We start from the raw sequence: 20,622 nt of genomic DNA, 5'->3' as shown, positions 1-20,622 counted from the left end.
ATCATATACCATGATCAAGTGAGATTTATCTCTGGGATGCAAGGATGGTTTGACATATGCAAATCAATAAATGTGACACAACACATCAATAGGATGAAAGCTAAAAGTCATATGACCATCTCAATAGATGCAGAAAAAGCATTTGACAGAAAACAAGGTTCTTTCATGATAAAAACACTCAACAAATCACGTGTAGAAGGAACATACCTCAACATGATAAACTCCATATATGACAAATGCACAGCTTACACCAAAACTCAACAGTAAAAGATTGAAATCTTTCCCTCTAAGATCAGGAACAAGATAAGAAGGGTGCCCACTCTCACCACTCCTATTCACCATGTTACTGGGAGTTCTAGCTAGAGCAATCAGGCAAGAAAAAGAATAAAAGGCATTAAAATCAGACAGGAAGAAGTAAAATTGCCTTTATTTGCAGATGATATAATTTTATATATAGAAAATCATAAATATGCCACCAAAACACTGTTAGAACTGACCAATGAATTCAGTAAAGTTGCATACATATCAAGAGAAATCAAACATATAGAATCAACATTCATAGTGTATATAAATTAGTTGTGTTTCTATACAATAACAACAATATATCTGAAGAAGAACTAAAGCAACGCGATTCATAATAGCATCAAAAACAATAAAATACTTTGGGGTAAATTTAACTAAGGAGGTAAAAGATCTTAACAATGAAACTTCAAGACTTTGGTGAAAGGAGCCCTCGTGCACGGTTGGTGGGAATGTAAATTGGCATAGCCACTGTGGAGAAAGCATGGGGGGGTCCTCAAAAAACTAAAACTACCATCTGAGCCAGCAATCCCACTTCTGGGTATAGATCCAAAGGAAATTAAAACAGGATCTCAAGAGAGATATCTGCACTCTCATGTTCATCACAGTATTATCCACAATAGGCAAGATACGGAAACAACCTAAGTGTCTGTCAAAAAATAAATGGATAAAGAATATGTATATACATATATATACAGTTGACCCTTGAACAATGTCGTGGTTAGAGGTGCTGCCCCCTGTGCTGTTGAAAATCCCCATATAGCATAACATCCCTCTGTATCCACAGTTCCCATATGGTTCTCTGTATTCATGGTTCTGCATCTGTGGATTCAACCAACCATGGGTCAAATCATATAATCCTACAGTATTTACTAATGAAAAAAAATCTGCATATAAGTGGACCCTTGCAATTCAAGCCCATAGTGTTCAAAGGTCAGCTGTATATTCCTCAGCCAGGAGAAAGAATGAAATTCTGCCAACATGGATGGATTTTGAGGGCATTACACTAACTGAAATAAGTCAGACAAAGACAAATACTTTATTCCAGTTTTATGTGGAATCTAAAAAGCAGAATTCATAGAAACAGATAGTAGAATGGTACTTACTAAGGCTAGGGGATGGGAAAAATGGAGAAATATTGATCAAAGAGTACAAACTTCTGGTTGCAAATTAATAAGTTCTGGTATCCCATGTACATTGTAATGATCATACTTAATGACACTGTGTTATATACTTGAAAGTTGCTAAGAGAGTAGAACTTGTGTTCTCACCACACAAAAAAAATGGTAATTATGTGACATGATGGAGGTGTTATAGTGGTAACCATTTTGCAACATAAATGTATCATATCATTACATTTTACACCTTAAAATTACACAATGTTATATGTCAATTATATTTTAATAAAGCTGAAAAAATTGATACAAGGAAATGAAGAAACTAAGAATGAAGACATCTTTATATAATTAGTAATGTAATCCCAATGTGTTGGCTAAGTAAAAGTGGTCTGACAGAGCATATAAATTTATAATCTTTATGGATTTAAAAATTAAATGGGAGAATTGATGTAGAACTGAACTTCCTATTAAAGCTTAGTCCCTTCCTGACAAATAGAATAATTTAGTGGAGATGGCACCTGTTGGAGTTAACCTATATGGCTTCAAATCTCCCCTCCTTGATTTACCAACTGTGGACCTTATCTTCAGAGGCTTAGTTCTCTTATCTATCTATAAAGTGTGAATAACAATGCCTCCTTTGCAGTGTTATATTGAAGATTAGACGTGAAATATACAACAGTTAGCTTTTTCTTTCAGTATTCAAATTTAACACGTTGAAGGCAGAGGTTGTGATACACATTTTCCTCTTTTAGTCATACCTAATCTTCAGTTATGAAATGAACGTGAGTTTGAGCTCCCAAGTAAGAACTCAGTCACATTCTACACCCAATTTTTCTAACCTCTGAACACAAAGGTTTTTTTTTGTTTTTTTAAATAATTGCTACTTATTTTCTTTTCTAAGCTTTCAAATAAGCTTTCAAATTCATCTCTTCTCTGAGCATAGGACCATAGGCCTACACCAGACATTGGGCCTCTTACTTCTCTTACATTATGCAGCTCCAAACTTTAGGTAGTCTAATACCTTTGCTAAGTTGTTTACCTTGACCCGGTTGCCTTTTCTCAAGAGAAGAGCTTCCTGCTTCAGAGAGCCAAGTCTCTCATTGGTGTCTTCAAGTTCCTTTAGAGAGTGTTCCTAAACTATATTATCTCCTTACATCACTTCTGTTTCCAAGTTCTTTGTCTCTACAACTCTAGACACATAGTCCAAAGGATAGTTTGAGGATCATTTCAGGCACTGTTTCTGGTGTTCCTGGGCACAAAGAAGATAAAATTTAGGACTGCTTTGGGCACAGGAGAAGTGAGTTTTTTTGGAGACAACACTAAGAAAATTCCTAACTGATGCCATTGTTAATTCAGATGGTGGTTACTGGCACATGCTAATACTATACAGTATTCAATGACCATTGAACCATGTGGGGGGTTGGGTCAGAAATCTGCATATAACTTCATAGTTGGCTCTCTGTATCCCTGGTTCTGCATCTGTAAATTCAACCAACCACCAATCATGTAGTACTGTAGCACATATTTGTTTATTTATTTATAGCACGTATTTATTGAAAAGACTGCATGTAAGTGAACCTGCACAGTTCAAACCCATGTTGTTCAAGGGTCAACTGTAACTGAAAGAGAATAATGTACCAGGGATAATTACTTGATTTCTGGTGTTTTGTGGGATGGTAGATGGGAAGTAAAATCACACAGATGATTCTTATGGATGACGAAAATGTATTAAGAAAATGTAATCTAAAACCCTAACTATATCGTTTACTAGCTGAATGATCTTGGGTAAATTAACTTTTGTGTACCTTGATTTTTCAATTTGTAAAATTGTGATAATAATTATACTTACCTCATAAGTTTGTTTTTGAGGATTAACTAAAATAATACAGATACAGTGCTTAATGTGCTAAGCTAATTGAGTGCTTGGCATTTAGTATATGTTAACTAGTGTTATTGCTATAGTGTTACAAGTTTTTAACTTTCACATTTGTAATGATCCTATACTTTAAAAATATTTCTGAAATATATTTCTTCAAATGAAGTGCTCGCTCAGTCAGTGATCCTACTCAAACTTATAATAATAATAAAAATGACCTACCTATTTAGGAATATCATGGTGTCTGGTTACTGGAGTATTCTCTGAAGAATGGTATGAAAGATGAGATATGTCTGTGCTGCTATCTCAAGGAACTTGAATGGGTTTTAGCAGTATCTGAGCATGAACTCATTTTATATTTGCATCTCTGTTTCCATTCAAATCAGTGAATCCCCAGTTATGAGGAAGAACAGGACCTACAACCTGTATTTCGTGGCTGTCTAATTAGCACACACATAGGTCAGAGAGAAGAATCTGGTTTCACTCATTGGGATTTAGCAACAATAAAAAGGAGTGGCTCAGGATGAGGCATGAACACTTCCTGTAATTCTCCTGAAGGTAAATTGGTGGGGATTGGAGGGAAAGGGACATTGTCTCACTTAAACAGGGCTAAAATAATACACAGCCTTTCCTGACCACGTGAACCCTAGTTGATCTTCCTTTTCTTTGAAGTTCTTCTGCACTTATAGTCCTCAACATATAGTTTAGTCCTTAACCATATCATGTCATGCTGTTCAGTTTCATGTGTGTTACTATCATCTCTCCAAGGAGATGGGAAGCAGTTTGAAGAGATGAGGATCATCGTTTTTTTTCTGTAAGACTCAGGGGCTAAGAAGTGTCATAAGCTGAATAATCATACCATATATTGGTGAGACAGATTGTTTAGTTAGTTACATTGGGAAAACTGGATCACTACCTGGGTTCCTACTTAATATCACATTCAAAGGTGGACTTCAGATGCATTAAAAACCTTCTGTAGAAGGTAGAAGTTTAATAGTTTAATAGAAGAAAATACAGTAAACTAATTTTATAACTTAAAAGAGGAAATAACTTTTTAAAAAAATCTTTAAAAACAACCATAAGGCTGAGAAAACTGATAAGTATGATTACTTTAAAATTATGGATTTTTGTTTTATGAAGGGCAATATGGTCCAAATTAATAAAAGATGGAATGGATAAGTGCAATGTCTACTACCAACAAACTGTTCCTATCTAGAAATCATAAAAGTCAGAGCAGAAATAAATGAAATAGAGATGAAGAAAATAGATCAATGAAACTAAAAACTAGTTCTTTGAAAAGATAAACAAAATTGATAAACCTTCAGCTAGACTCATCAATAAAAAGAGGGAGAGGGCTCAAATCAATAAAATTAGAACTGGAAAAGGAGAAAGTTATTAGACAATGGACACCACAGAAATACAAAAGATCTTAAGAGACTACTACAAGCAACTATATACCGATAAAATAAACACCTAGAAGAAATGGACAAATTCTTAGAAAGGTACAATCTCCCAAGACTGAACCAGGAAGAAATAGAACATATGAACAGACCAATCACCAGTACTGAAATTGAAACTGATTAAAAAACTCCCAGCAAACAAAAGTCCAGGACTAGATGGCTTCACAGGCAAATTCTATCAAACATTTATAGAAGAGTTAACACCTATCCTTCTGAAACTCTTCCAAAAAAATTGCAGAGGAAGGAACACTCCCAAAATCATTCTGTGAGGCCAGCATCACCCTGATACCAAAACCAGACAAAGATACCACAAAAAAAGAAAATTACAGGTCAATATCACTGATGAATATAGATGCAAAGATCCTCAACGAAATACTAGCAAACTGAATCCAACAATACATTGAAGGGGTCATACCCCAAGATCAAGTGGGGTTTTTCCCAGGGATGCAAGAATTTTTCAGTATCTGCAAATCAGTCAGTGTGATACACCACATTAACAAACTGAAGAATAAAAACCATATGATCATCTCAATAGATGCAGAAAAAGCTTTTGACAAAATCCAACACTGATTTATGTTACAAACCCTCCAGAAAGTGGGCATTGAGGGAACCTGCTTTAACATAATGAAGGCCATATATGAAGAGGTGCAGCCTTTGGGAGGTGATTAGGTCATGAATGGGATTAGTACTTTAGAAAAGAGACCCCAGAGAGCTCTTTAGCTCCCTGCTCTGCACCATGTAAGGATACACCAAGAAGTCTGAAGTCTGCAACAAGAAAGAGGGTTCTTGCCAGAACCTGACCATGTTAGTGTCATGGTTTCAGACTTCCAGCCTCCATTACTATGAGAAATAAATTTCTGTTGTTTATAAGCCACTCAAACTATGGTACATTTTTATAGCAGCCCAAACTAACTAAAACAAGGGATTTATAACACAAAGAATAAATTAAAGCCATGTGCTCTGCACAAAACAAGAAAATGCATTTTTGCAAGAATGAATACTAATAAAAGAATACATGTGAAATACAGTATGGTTGTCTGCAGGGGGAGGAGAATGAGAGTGTGGTATGAAAATAAAAGAGAAGAAATAAATAATGACAACTAGAGGAAGACCTTGTAGGTCCTTATGATGATAATGTTTCATCACGTAACTCAGCCTTTGTACCTGAGGTTCTTTCACACCTAAAAACGTGTGCTTTAGTGAAGCTTCAAAGTTCACCTTCAAACACAGACCTCTATAAGTGAATTTCTTTCACTTTTTTAAAAAAGACCTACTTCATTCCTGTCCATTTACTTCAGTAGAAACAATGTCTTAGTTAGCCTAAAACAATGCCAACAATATTGGCTGTAAAACATAAAGAAAACAAATTTTAAACTTTCCTGTTAAATTATAAATATTTTTTCAACAGTCAAAGAAATTGTATATCTTTTAAACTAAGATTAATTAATTTATTAATTTTTAAATTAATAAATAATTAATTTATTATTAATATTTTAACATTGAGGAGGTTATGTGGAGTCACTCAGGGTCAGAGGAATAAAAGAGGTACTAGGGTATGTATCCAAGTTTTTTCTGGCATTCCTCAAGAAATGATCACAAATGCTATTTTCTAAGGTGCTCTGAATATAAAAGAATGGAGGATATATATCAATCTATAAATGTAATTATTGATCTGGGGAGATGAGACTGCAAAATAAAAAAAATTGCATAATTTAATGAGAATTGAAAATATAGATTAAAAACTCCATTTGTGATGTGACTGTGAATATGTTGCAACTGGGTATGCATGTGGACAAAGATCAAATAGTGGCATGAAAAAATGAAAATGGTTTGAGAAAGAAAGGAAATGTTTTGAGTAAAAAATGATTCTTTGACTAAAACAAACCAACACCTGACATTTCCACCCTTTTAAGATAATTTTATGCTCTGTGCTTCTTTGTCAAGGCAGTTAACTTGACCTTAGTTTTTGAGTGAGGGTTCACACACATCGTGAGCAGAGCTGTTATGCAACTGAGTTTACTTTTTAGGGGGGGTGGGGGTGGGGACAGTCTTGTATTTCAGTTTTAACAAAATCGTTAGCAGTTCATTTGAATATTGCACAATAGGTCTGGGTATTTTATCTTAATTAGTGTGTTTTTGAGATAAAATGAACATTTATAATCCTCTTTCCTTTTTTCATGTATTTAAAAAATATTTTAAGTCCTAAAATGTGGTCTAACAAAAAAAGCATGTGGTTTTACCAATAACCACTTCTGGTATGTTTAAGCTTTTCAGTTGGGTGGTATCGTGGTGGAATGGGGGAGCGAAGGGCTGGGATACCTTGGCTTCCGTTCTCTCACTTTTAAATGAGGTGGTTTAAAAAGTGGTTTATCAGAATCACCAATCTGCTAGAATGCAGATTCCCTTACTCCTCTCTCCCTACCCACCCACCCCATCAGACACTGATTCAGAAGATCTGGAGTGGGACCTGGGAATCTGCAAGATGATTCTGATGCAAATTGTCTGAAAATCATGTTTTAAGAAATAGTGGAGAAAATGATTCACAAAATCCCTTCCTCCTGCAATATTTTATGATAGAAACAATTTTATCTGACTTACCAAGTTTTCAGTCATCTCCTGTAAGTCCTTAAGCTGGTATGGGCTGCTTTGTCCAGAATTACTTCTGACTCGTAGATCTGAAATTTTAAAGGTGCCATGATAATACTCCATTTTCTGGCCTGTGATGAAAAGAAAAAGTAGGAAATTAAGTGGTTTGAGGGTAGATTTTGGGATCTAAGGCCCAACTATAATGGGGCTAATATGAAGTCTTGAATATATCTCTGAGACTTTAATAATAAATATAATAAAAATAATGATTAATGTTATATGTTAATAATAGTAGCTGGTATTTATTCAGTGCCTACTATGTGCCAAGCTCTGTTCTGGGCACTTTATATGTATTAATTCATTTGACCCTCACTAAGCTCTCTAAGACTGGCATCACCTTCATTTTACAGATGAAGAAAGTGAGGCAGGAGGCATTAAGTAACTTGCTCTGTGCTATACAGCTAGTTAGTAGCCTCTCCAAGTTTAAACCCAGACAAGTGTGGCTCTAGAGCTGGAATATTTAATTACTGTATTGCTTCTTGCTGCGGTGAAATGTATACCACCTTGTACTCTACTGGAAGTAGAGGTAAATAAGTGTTCTTGTAAATTTTGGTTTTTAATGGAAGAGCCAGGCACACTAAGAAAGGTGTGAAAAGAAAGGCAGGGAAAAAACTGCCTGAGGTGGGAGGTGAGAACAGTGTGTAAAAGGGATGAATCAATCAGATTTCTGCTCATCTCTCAGGAAAGGTTATAAAAAACAGCAATGGAGGAGTGTGGTAATCTTAGGAGTATGGCCCTGGTGGGGCAAGAAATCTACAAAGAGTTAAAGATAGAAAATGGAGCAACCACAGAAGCATATCTCTCCTTGGGAAGCTGTGGATCTAGGAAAGAAAGAGGACCTCAGGATGGTCTGTCTCCTAGGGACATCTCTGGACTCTATAGTGCTTTTTTGGTCCCACCGATTACTAATCTATATAGTGCATTTGTAATTGAACCCTCTACTCATAGAAAAGGGGCTTCTATACATTAAATTAGCTGACCCGAGAATCTTTTGCCATTGGTGTAAACTACAGATAGAGTAGTTATATGGGCCCCAGAACTATGTTCTTAAGCCCTTTAAAGCTCCTAAAAGAATCTGGACTCCCCCATCAAGTCTGAGGAAAGAGACAACAGATAAGTCCATTCAGGTAAGTCCCCTGTACTAGTTGTCTTATCACATACATCTGTGTGAGATTGACATTGTGGACATTTGTGAAAAATGTAAATGGTTTGCACTCTGCAGAGTGATGCAATGTAAAAAGAGAATTCTGCAATGAATTTTTGTGGGATTATAAATATATCAGGCAATAGAAAAATCTCTCGATATTGTTTTGGAAAGAGTAAAATTTTTTCTCTAAAAATAAGTAATAGGGGCTTCCCTGGTGGCGCAGTGGTTGAGAGTCTGCCTGCCGATGCAGGGGACACGGGTTCGTGCCCCGGTCCGGGAAGATCCCACATGCCGCGGAGTGGCTAGGGCCGTGAGCCATGGCCTCTGAGCCTGCTCGTCAGGAGCCTGTGCTCCGCAACGGGAGAGGCCACAGCAGTGAGAGACCTGTGTACCGCAAAAAAAAAAAAAAAAAAAAAAAAAAAAAAAGAAAAGAAAAGTAATAATACTGTATCATATTTATACTTTACCAATAATTTTAAAATTCATTATTTAATTGGACACGTGCTTTTCTTTTTCCCTAGAAATGTTAGTGGGCAGAAAATGCTGAGTAAAAGAGCCAATTTTAATAACTAATTCATCATAATTTTTCACTTGCATATACATGAATGATTAGAGTTTATTGTGATTACTAGTAAATTTTAGACAATTACTATTTTGGTCTTTTGTATAGATTCTGAAAAGAATACTAGACTGTGAGCTCCAAGGAGGTGGGAAATTTATCTGCTTTGCTTAATGCTGTTTCTTGAGTGCCCTGAAAAGTACTTGGACATACTAAACATTCAGTAGTTATTTGTTGATGAAATGACTGAATAAATTAAAAAATTCAAAATGTGGACATTTACTAGTGAAAGTACATTATTTTTGGATGGAAATAAATTTACATTTATTCAAATGAAGCTTTACAGAAAACTGAAATCAAACTGAGCAAAATCCACAATTTTACCTACCAGAGACTAAGAAGTAAGCCAGAAGACCAGTGGCCATAGTTACCACTGTCAGTAATAACACAATAAGGGCAATCATCCATGGTTTCAAACCTCTGCTTTGGGTGCCAAATCCTACCGATCTGCAAAAAGGAAAACTCACCAGTTACTCTCATGTTGTAACGGTTACAGGCTTTCTGCTGCTTCTTGGATAAGTGCACGTTGCTTTAGCCCACCTTTCCCAGCAAGAAGACATTTGTCTTCAATTTTGGTCAAGGTCATCTAGGCATGAAGGGGGGTATTAAAAAGATCAGTATCTGGGAATCCATGCTATTCCTCCTGGTTTCTATTTCTAGAGGCATTGGGTGGATCTCTGTGGTGGCCATTCCTGACTTCTCTTAGCAGTGTGGTCCAAAGTAGCACATATGCTTGAAAAAAACCATTCCTTCTTTCTCCAACAATTTCTTTAAAAAAAAAAATCTCTTTTATCCTTTTAAAGTTTACAAAGTGATTTCAAATATATTCTCATTTATTCTTTATCTTTCATTTTTAACTATTATGAAACTTTTCAGACACAGAAATTTAGAAAGAATGGTATAGTAGAACACCCCTATATTCATCACATCATTTTGTCAGTTAACATTTTTACTATAATGGCTTCATTCATTATTTTCTGCTGTATTTTAATGTAAAATAGGACTTCATGAGTTTTTACCAAATCATTATTATAAGCAATTAGGATATTTACAATATAACCACAATACCGTAACACTCTTAAAAAATTAACAGTATTTCTCTAATCTTTTTATCTTCTAAACAAAATCCATCTTCAGATTTCCTTTATTGTCCCTATTTACAGATGGATTGTACAAATCAAGGACCTCATAGTACCTTGGTTGTTATGTCTTTTAAGTCTTTTTTAACATAAAAGAGTCCAGCTTGCTTTTTAATTTTTAATGGCATTGACTTGTTGAAGAGATCAAGCCAGTTTTTCTTTAGAATGTCCACCTTCTGGACTTGTCTGAATGCTTTCTTGTGATCTCATTTAACTTGTTCTATCCCCCTCATTTCTTATAAGCTTAAATTTAGATCTAAAGGTTTGATTAGATTTAAATTAATTTGGCAAAAATACTTCAAAAGTGATGCTATATACTTTATATTGCATCACCTCTGGATTAGAGGAAATTTCCACAGTTTAGGAGAAAAAAGGTAACTCTTTGCTCTTCCTCTAGTTATGCTCAACAATAGCGATAATCACATTGTAGTAACTGTTTATTTTCAAGTATATTAACCTATACGTAACAGTGAACTCAATGGGTTAAACTAGTCATGTTCATCTTTTAATTATTAAGACCTAATAAGGTGCCTGGTACAGAGTAGGAATTTTATAAATCCATGAGAATCAGGCAGGTATTATACCAACCTTACATATGAAACAACAGAGGCTGAGAGAGAAGATGTCTTATTTATTAGAGCCAGGAGACTTAAAAGGACCCAGGTCATCTAACGCATTTTCTAGTGCTCCTTCTCTGCAACTTGCCATTGTAGTCAACTTAATTTATCTCTTTCATTAGAATTTATCTTTTTGTGTGTGTATTGAAAAGCTAATTCTTTGGGGGCAGAGGTATTTTTCATGTTTCACAATATTTAGTGCATTGATTTACTCTAAGTAGACTTTTAATAAATATTGATTGATTTACAGGAATTTTTTTTAATGTAAAATACTTTTATACATAAATGCCAGCATGAAAGATATAAACTGTTTGGACCTAAATAGTTAAGAAGGTAATAGTTTTGGCATAAGTAATACATTTAGCCAATAAACTACTTAATCCTATATGAATAAACTTTCAACATAATATCAACTTTTATGAATGTGAACAAGCAATGCATGAAAGCAAATATGCATCCTCAACCTCCCATTCTGGAGAGGTCCTATTAGTGATTTGCATAATATCACTTCAGATTTGAAAGGAAATATACATAGTAAACCCTTTGGAATCTAGCCTGTTTGTAGGTAGAGATGCTCAAGCATTCTTTTCCTGCTTTACCTGCACCCATAAAACAAACACTGGTGTATTAATCTTCTGTTGCTTGCTGTGTAACAACTTACCACTAGTAAAACTTGAGAGACCTGAATTTTGTTGTGTATGGAAAATACTGACAATGCACATTGACTGATTTAAAAGAATCTAGACAACTGGCTGTCGAAAGGCAGTTTTGGATGGACAAGACCTAAGGTTCCAGAACATAAAAACAACAAACAGGAGGAGCTTCAAGATGGCGGAAGATTAAGACTCGGAGATCACATTCCTCCCCACAAATACATCAGAAATACATCTACACATGGAACAACTCCTACAAAACACCTACTGAACGCTGGCAGAAGGCCTCAGACCTCCCAAAAGGCAAGAAACTCCCTATGTACCTGGGTAGGGCAAAAGAAAAAAGAAAAAACAGAGACAAAGAATAGGGACGGGACCTGCATCAGTGGGAGGGAGCTGTGAAGGAGGAAAGGTTTCCACACACTAGAAGCCCCTTCGTGGGCAGAGACTGCGGGTGGTGGAGGGGGAAGCTTCGAAGCCGCGGAGGAGAGTGCAGCAACAGGGGTGCGGAGGGCAAAGCGGACAGATTCCCGCACAGAGGACCGGTGCCGACCAGCACTCACCAGCCTGAGAGGCTTGTCAGCTCACCCGCCGGGGCGGGCGGGGCTGGAGCTGAGGCTTGGGCTTCTGAGGTCGTATCCCAGGGAGAGGACTGGAGTTGGCGGCGTGAACATAGCCTGAAGGGGGCTAGTGCGCCACAGCTAGCTGGGAGGGAATCTGGGAAAAAGTCTAGAGCTGCCAAAGAGGCAAGGGACTTTTTCTTGCCCCTTTTGTTTCCTGGTGCATGAGGAGAGGGTAATAAGAATGCAGCTTAAAGGAGCTCCAGAGGCAGGGGCGAGCCGTGGCTATCAGCGTGGACCCCAGAGACGGGCATGAGATCCTAAGGCTAATGCTGTAGACACCAAGAAGCCTGTGTGCAAGCACAGGTCACTATCCACACCTCCCCTCCCGGGAGCCTGTGCAGCCTGCCAATGCCAGGGTCCCGTGATCCAGGGACAACTTACCCGGGAGAACACATGGCGCACCTCAGGCTGGTGCAATGTTAGGCGGCATCTGCCACCGCAGGCTCGCCCCGCACTCCGTGCCCCTCCCTCCCCCGTGCCTGAGTGAGCCAGAGCCCCAGAACCAGCTGCTCCTTTAACCCCATCCTGTCCTGAAGAACAGACGCCCTCAGGCGACCTACACGCAGAGGCAGGGCCAGGTCCAAAGCTGAACCCCGGGAGCTGTGCGAACAAAGAAAAGGAAATTTCTCCCAGTAGCCTCAGGGGCAGCGGATTAAAGCTCAACAATCAACTTGATGTACCCTGCATTTGTGGAATACCTGAATAGACAACGAATCATCCCAAATTGAGGAGGTGGACTTTGGGAGCAACGATATATATTTTTTCCCCCTTTTTCTCTTTTTGTCAGAGTGTATGTGTATGCTTCTGTGTGTGATTTTGTCTGTATAGCTTTGCTTTTACCATTTATCCTAGGGTTCTGTCTGTCCGTTTTTTTTTAATTACTTAAAAAATTATTTTTCTTAATAATTATTTTTTATTTTAATAACTTTATTTTATTTTATCTTCTTCTTTCTTTCTTTTTTTTTCTTCCCCTTTTATTCTGAGCCTTGTGGAGTACAGGTTCTTGGTGCTCCAGCCAGGAGTCAGTGCTGTGCCACTGAGGTGGGAGAGCCAAGTTCAGGACACTGGTCCCCAAGAGACCTCCCAGCTCCATGTAATATCAAACGGTGAAAATCTCCTAGAGATCTCCATCTCAACGCCAAGACCCAGCTCCACTCAACGACCAGCAAGCTACAGTGCTGGACACCCTATGCCAAATAACTAGCAAGACAGGAACACAAACCGACCCATTTGCAGAGAGGCTACCCAAAATCATAATAACAGACACCCCAAGGCACACCACCAGACGTGGAACTGCCCACCAGAAAGACAAGATCCAGCCTCATCCACTAGAACACAGGCACCAGTCCCCTCCACCAGGAAGCGTACACAACCCACTGAAACAATCTTAGCCACTGCGGACAGACACCAAAAACAACGGGAACTACGAACCTGAAGCCTGTGACAAGGAGACCCCAAACACAGTAAGTTAAGCAAAATGAGAAGACAGAGAAACACATGGCAGATGAAGGAACAAGGCAAAAACCCACCAGAAGAGGAAATAGGCAGTCTATCTGAAAAAGAGTTCAGAATAATGATAGTAAAGATGATCCAAAATCTTGGAAATAGAATGGAGGAAATACAAGAAACGTTTAACAAGAACCTGGAAGAACTAAAGAGCAAACAAACAGTGATGAACAACACAATAAATGAAATTAAAAATTCTCTAGAAGGGATCAATGGCAGAATAACTGAAGCAGAAGAATGAATAAATGACCTGGAAGATAAAATAGTGGAAATAACGACTGCAGAGCAGAATAAAGAAAAAATAATGAAAAGAATTTAGGACAGTCTCAAAGACCTATGGGACAACATTAAACACACCAACATTCGAATTACAGGGGTCCCAGAAGAAGAAGAGAAAAAGAAAGGTACTGAGAAAATATTTGAAGAGATTATAGTTTAAAACTTCACCTAATATGGGAAAGAAAATAATCAAGTCCAGGAACCACACAGAGTCCCATACAGGATAAATCCAAGGAAAAACACGCCATGACACATATTAATCAAACTATCAAAAATTAAATACAAAGACCAAATAGTAAACGCAGCAAGGGAAAAACAACAAATAACACACAAAGGAATCCCCATAAGGTTAACAGCTGGTCTTTCAGCAGAAACTCTGCAAGCCCAAAGGGAGTAGCAGAACATATTTAAAGTGATGAAGGGGAAAAACCTATAACCAAGATTACTCTACCCAGCAAGGATCTCATTCAGATTTGATGGAGAAATTAAAACCTTTACAGACAAGCAAAGCGAAGAGAATTCAGCACCACCAAACCAGCTTTACAACAAATGCTGAAGGAACTTCTCTAGACAGGAAACACAAGAGAAGGAAAAGACCTACAATGATAAACCCAAAACAATTAAGAAAATGGTAATAGGAAAATACATATCAATAATTACCTTAAATGTAAATGGATTAATTGCTCCAACCAAAAGACATAGACTGGCTGAATGGATACAAAAACATGATTCATATATATGCTGTCTACAAGAGACCCACTTCAGACCTAGGGACACATACAGACTGAAAGTGAGGGGATGGAAAAAGATATTCCATGCAAATGGAAATCAAAAGAAACCTGGAGTAGCAATTCTCATACCAGACAAAATAGACTTTAAAACAAAGACTATGACAAGACACAAAGAAGGACACTACAGCATGATCAGGGGATCAATCCAAGAAGAAGATATAACAATTGTAAATATTTATGCACCCAACATAGGAGCACCTCAATACAGGCAAATACTAACAGACTTGAAAGGGGAAATCGACAGTAACGCAATCATACCAGGAGACTTTAACACCCCACTTTCCCCAATGGACAGATCATCCATAATGAAAATAAATAAGGAAACACAAGCTTTAAATGATACATTAAACAAGATGGACTTAATTGATATTTATAGGTCATTCCATCCAAAAAAAAAACAGAATACACTTTCTTCTCAAGTGTTCATGGAACATTCTCCAGGATAGATCATATCTTGGGTCACAAATCAAGCCTTGGTAAATTTAAGAAAATTGAAATCATATCAACTATCCTTTCCGACCACAATGCTATGAGAGTAGATATCAATTACAGGAAAAAATCTGGAAGAAATACAAACACATGGAGGCTAAACAACACACTACCTAATAACCAAGAGATCACTGAAGAAATCAAAGAGGAAATCAAAAAATACCTAGAAACAAGTGACAATGAAAACACAATGACACAAAACCTATGGGATGCTGCAAAAGCAGTTCTTAGAGGGAAGTTTATAGCTATACAAGCCTATCTTAAGAAACAAGAAACATCTCAAATAAACAAACTAATCTTACACCTAAAGGAATTTGAGAGAGAAGAACAAAAAAAACCCAAAGTTAGCAGAAGGAAGAAATCATCAAGATCAGATCAGAAATAAATGAAAAAGAAATGAAGGAAACAATAGCAATGATTAATAAAACTAAAAGCTGGTTCTTTGAGAAGATACACAAAATTGATAAACCATTAGCCAGGCTTATCAAGAAAAAAGGGAGAAAACTCAAATCAATAGAATTAGAAATGAAAAAGGAGAAGTAACAATGGACACTGCAGAAATACAAAGGATCATGAGAGATTAATACAAGCAACTCTATGCCAATAAAATGGACAACCTGGAAGAAATGGACAAATTCTTAGAAATGCACAACCTTCTGAGACTGAACCAGGAAGAAATAGAAAATATGAAAAGACCAATCACAAGCACTGAAATTGAAACTGTGATGAAAAATCTTCCAACAAACAAAAGCCCAGGACCAGATGGCTTCATAGGCGAATTCTATCAAACATTGAGAAGAGCTAACACCTATCCTTCTCAAACTCTTCCAACATATGGCAGAGGGAGCAACACTCCCAAATTCATTCTGCAAGGCCACCATCACCCTGATACCAAAACCAGGCAGAGATGTCACAAAGAAAGAAAACTACAGGCCACTGTCACTGATGAACATAGATGCAAAAATCCTCAGCAAAATACTAGCAAACAGAATCCAAAGGCACAGTAAAAGGATCATACACCATGAGCAAGATGGGTTTACACCAGGAATGCAAGAATTCTTCAATATATGCAAATCAATCAACGTGATACACCATATTAACAAATTGAAGGAGAAAAACCATATGATCATCTCAATAGATGCAGAGAAAGCTTTCGACAAAATTCAACACCCATTTATGTTAAAAACCCTCCAGAAAGTAGGCATAGAGGAAACTTTCCTCAACATCATAAAGGCCATATATGGCCTTTATATGGCCATAAAACCCACAGCCAACATCGTCCTCAATGGTGGAAAACTGAAAATATTTCCACTAAGATCAGGAACAAGACCAGGTTGCCCATTCTCAGCACTATTATTCAACATAGTTTTGGAAGTTTTAGCCACAGCAATCAGAGAAGAAAAAGAAATAAAAGGAATCCAAATAGGAAAAGAAGAAATAAAGCTGTCACTCTTTGCAGATGACATGATACTATACATAGAGAATCCTAAAGATGCTACCAGAAAAGTACTAGAGCTAATCAATGAATTTGGTAAAGTAGCAGGATACAAAATTAATGCACAGAAATCTCTTGCATTCCTATACGCTAATGATGAAAAATCTGAAAGTGAAATTAAGAAAACACTGCCATTTACCATTGCAACAAAAAGAATAAAATACCTAGGAATAAACCTACCTAAGGAGACAAAAGACCTGTATGCAGAAAATTATAAGACACTGATGAAAGAAATTAAAGATGATACAAATAGATGAAGAGATATACCATGTTCTTGGATTGGAAGAATCAACATTGTGAAAGTGACTCTACTACCCAAAGCAATCTACAGATTCAATGCAATCCCTATCAAACTACCACTGGCATTTTTCACAGAACTAGAACAAAAAATTTCACAATTTGTATGGAAACACAAAAGACCCCGAATAGCCAAAGCAATCTTGGGAAAGAAAAACGGAGCTGAAGGAACCTGGCTCCGTGACTTCACACTATACTACAAAGGTACAGTAAGCAAGACAGTATGGCATCTGCAGAGAAACAGAAATATAGATCAATGGAACAGGATGGAAAACCCAGAGATAAAGCCACACACATAGGGTCACCTTATCTTTGATAAAGGAGGCAAGAATATACAATGGATTAAAGACAGCCTTTTCAATAAGTGGTGCTGGGAATACTGGACAGCTACATGTAAAAGAATGAAATTAGAACAGTCCCTAACACCATATACAGAAATAAACTCAAAATGGATTAATGACCTAAATGTAAGGCCAGACACCATCACATCTTAGAGGAAAACATAGGCAGAACACTCTATGACATAAATCACAGCAAGATCCTTTTTGACCCACCTCCTAGAGAAATGGAAAGAAAAACAAAAATAAACAAATGGGACCTAATGAAACTTAAAAGCTTTTGCACAGTAAAGGAAACCATAAGACGAAAAGACAACCCTCAGAATGGGAGAAAATATTTGCAAATGAAGCAACTGACAAAGGATTAATTTCCAAAACATACAAGCAACTCATGCAGCTCAATATCAAAATAACAAACAACCCAATACACAAATGGGCAGAAGACCTAAATAGACATTTCTCCAGAGAAGGTATACAGATGGCCAGCAAACACATGAAAGAATGGTCAACATCATTAATCATTAGAGAAATGCATATCAAAACTACAATGAGATATCATCTCACACCGGTCAGAATGGCCATCATTAAAAAATCTACAAACAATAAATGCTGGAGAGGGTGTGGAGAAGAGACCCTCTTTCACTGTTGGTGGAAATGTAAATTGATATAGCCCCTATGGAGAACAGTATGGAGGTTCCTTAAAAAGCTAAAAATAGAATTACCATATGACCCAGCAATCCCACTACTGGGCATGCACACTGAGAAAACCATAATTCAAAAAGAGTCATGTAGCACAATGTTCATTGCAGCTCTATTTACAATAACCAGGACATGGAAGCAACCTAAGTGTCCATCAACAGATGAATGGTAAAGAAGATGTGGCACATATATACAATGGAATATTACTTAGCCATAAAAAGGAATGAAACCTAATTATTCGTAGTGGGCTGGATGGACCTAGAGACTATCAAACAGAGTGAAGTAAGCCACAGAGAAAGAAACAAATACTGTATGCTAACACATATATATGGAATCTAAAAAAAAAATGATAATGGTCAGAAGAACCTAGGGGCAAGACAGGAACACAGATGCGGACATACTAGAGAATGGACTTGAGGATACGGGGAGGGGGAAGGGTAAGCTGGGACAAAGTGAGAGAGTTGCATGGACATATATACACTACCAAATGTAAAATACATAGCTAGTGGGAAGCAGCCGCATAGCACAGGGAGATCAGCTCGGTGCTTTGTGACCTCCTAGAGGGCTGGGATAGGGAGGGTTGGAGGGAGGGAAATGCAAGAAGGAAGTGATATGGGGACATATGTGTATGTATAACTGATTCACTTTGTTATAAAGCAGAAACTGACAGACCATCTAATAAAGATGTTAAAAAAACCCCAACAAATAGAAGCTTCATGGGATATGACATTATTTAGCCTCTTAATTGGCTTAAAACCTAGATTCAGAAGTGAAGCATAATTTAAAGACTATTTAGTACAATGTAACACATTTTCCAGTTGGGGAAGTTGAGCCCTAGAGATGATTAAGTGCCTTCTCCAGTATAATAAAGCTAGTAGTCATCTCAAACTCATGTCTTCTAACTTGTAGTATGCTATTTTTTCTCAGTGCCAGAGTACCTCCCCATTGATTGCATTTTAATTCTTAACTAGATTTATTATTTATATATTCATCTCTTCACTTATTCATTCTTCATTTATTTTCTTAGAGAATCTTATCAGTGTGTCTTCAAGTCATTCAAAACCAACAATGGACCAAAGGAGAAAGGCTAGACCTCAAGCAGATTTACAAGCTTTCAAATCTATCTTCCCATGATAACATAGTTCCTCTGAGTAGGACAAATGGAGAAAGTAGATGCAGGAAGATCACATCCCCGCCACCAAGATGCACACAAACTCACAGTATTACAGGCTGTGAGACACTAGGCAGAAGAGTGGTTCAACACTCACTGATACACTGCCTCAAGTGCCATGGAGGTCATGTCCAAAAATGCAATACAAGGAGCTGTTAACATCTTGCGGGAAATGGTGGCCAACAAACAGGGGTGATCAGCTGTCAGAAGTTTCTCCTTTTGAGAAAACTTTTGGGGAATGTAACAGGTGCGCAAGACCAAATTATAAATGCTGCAGGAGCCATGGGTTAAAGCTGTAACTACTTAATCCTATATGAATAAACTTGCAACTTAGTATCAACTTTCATGACTATGAACAAGCAAGGCATGAAAACAAATATGCATCATCAACCTCCCATTCTGGAGAGGTCCTATTAATGATTTGCATAATATCACTACAGATTTGAAAGGAAATATACTCAGTAAAGCCTTTGGAATCTAGCCTGTATGTAGGTAGAGATGCTCAAGCATTTTTTCCCTGCTTTACCTGCACCCATAAAACAAACACTGGTATATTAATTTTCTGTTGCTGTGTAACAAATTACCACAAAGTTAGCAGCTTAAAACAACAGTCACTTCTTCACTCACAGTTCTGTATGTGGCATGGTTGAGTTCTCTGCTCAGGATCTCAGGAGGGTGAAATCAAGGTGTTGGTTGAGGCTGCAATCTCACCTGACGTATGTGACCCTCTTCCAGGCTCACTTAGGTTTGAGGCAGAGCTCAGTTCCTTGAAGCTGAATTGGGGTTCCTGTTCCCTTGCTGGCTGTCAGTCAGAGGGCTCTCAGCTGCTAAATGTCACCCACATTCTTTGCCATGTAGCCCACTCCATCTTCAAAACCAGCAATGGGGAATCTCCTCCCATCAAATTTCTTTCACATTCTGAATCTCTTTCTCCATGTAGAGCCTTGTTCTATTTTAAGGTGTCACCTGATTAGGTTAGGCCTACAAATTAGAATCTCTTCATTTAAAAGTCAACTGACTTGAGACCTTCATTATATCTGCAAAATCCCCTCACAGCAGCACCTAGGTTAGTGTTTGAATAATTGGGTGAAGGAGTGTATACCCCAAGGGTTGGGAATCTTGGAGGATCTTAGTTTTTCACAACTGAAAATATTATGACTTTCATAAAAAGGGACAGAAATCTACAGCTTTCAAAGAAAAGCATGTGAGATTTAAAATCTTCTCTAATTTTTGTGGAGCTGGGGCAGAACTATTTCATTAAAAGGGAATTCTATTTTAAGCATAAAATTAGAAGATGACTGTTTTATTTAAGTAACAACTTGGGGGAATACAAAGTGAACTCTTCTAAATTAAAGTAGG

General features: G+C 37.4%; 1 protein-coding gene across 1 annotated transcript in view; it reads right to left on the bottom strand.

The window, feature by feature from the left end:
- TMPRSS11A (transmembrane serine protease 11A) overlaps positions 1-9,752 on the bottom strand; it is a gene marked incomplete at both ends in the record, with an annotated part of 30,626 nt that extends 20,874 nt beyond the window's left edge. The window contains 3 exons of the mRNA XM_082654015.1: positions 7,353-7,471; positions 9,495-9,613; positions 9,661-9,752. Coding sequence (XP_082510141.1) covers positions 7,353-7,471; positions 9,495-9,613; positions 9,661-9,752 — 330 coding nt within the window. The remainder of the gene's footprint in view (positions 1-7,352; positions 7,472-9,494; positions 9,614-9,660) is intronic.
- Positions 9,753-20,622: the final 10,870 nt, after the last annotated feature.

This window comes from Grampus griseus (assembly GCF_964374135.1).
Source record: "Grampus griseus genome assembly, chromosome: 4".
In the NCBI taxonomy this organism is placed as follows: domain Eukaryota; kingdom Metazoa; phylum Chordata; class Mammalia; order Artiodactyla; family Delphinidae; genus Grampus; species Grampus griseus.
The sequence above is the reverse complement of the archived record's forward strand: the minus strand, read 5'-3'. Positions and strand labels throughout refer to the sequence as shown.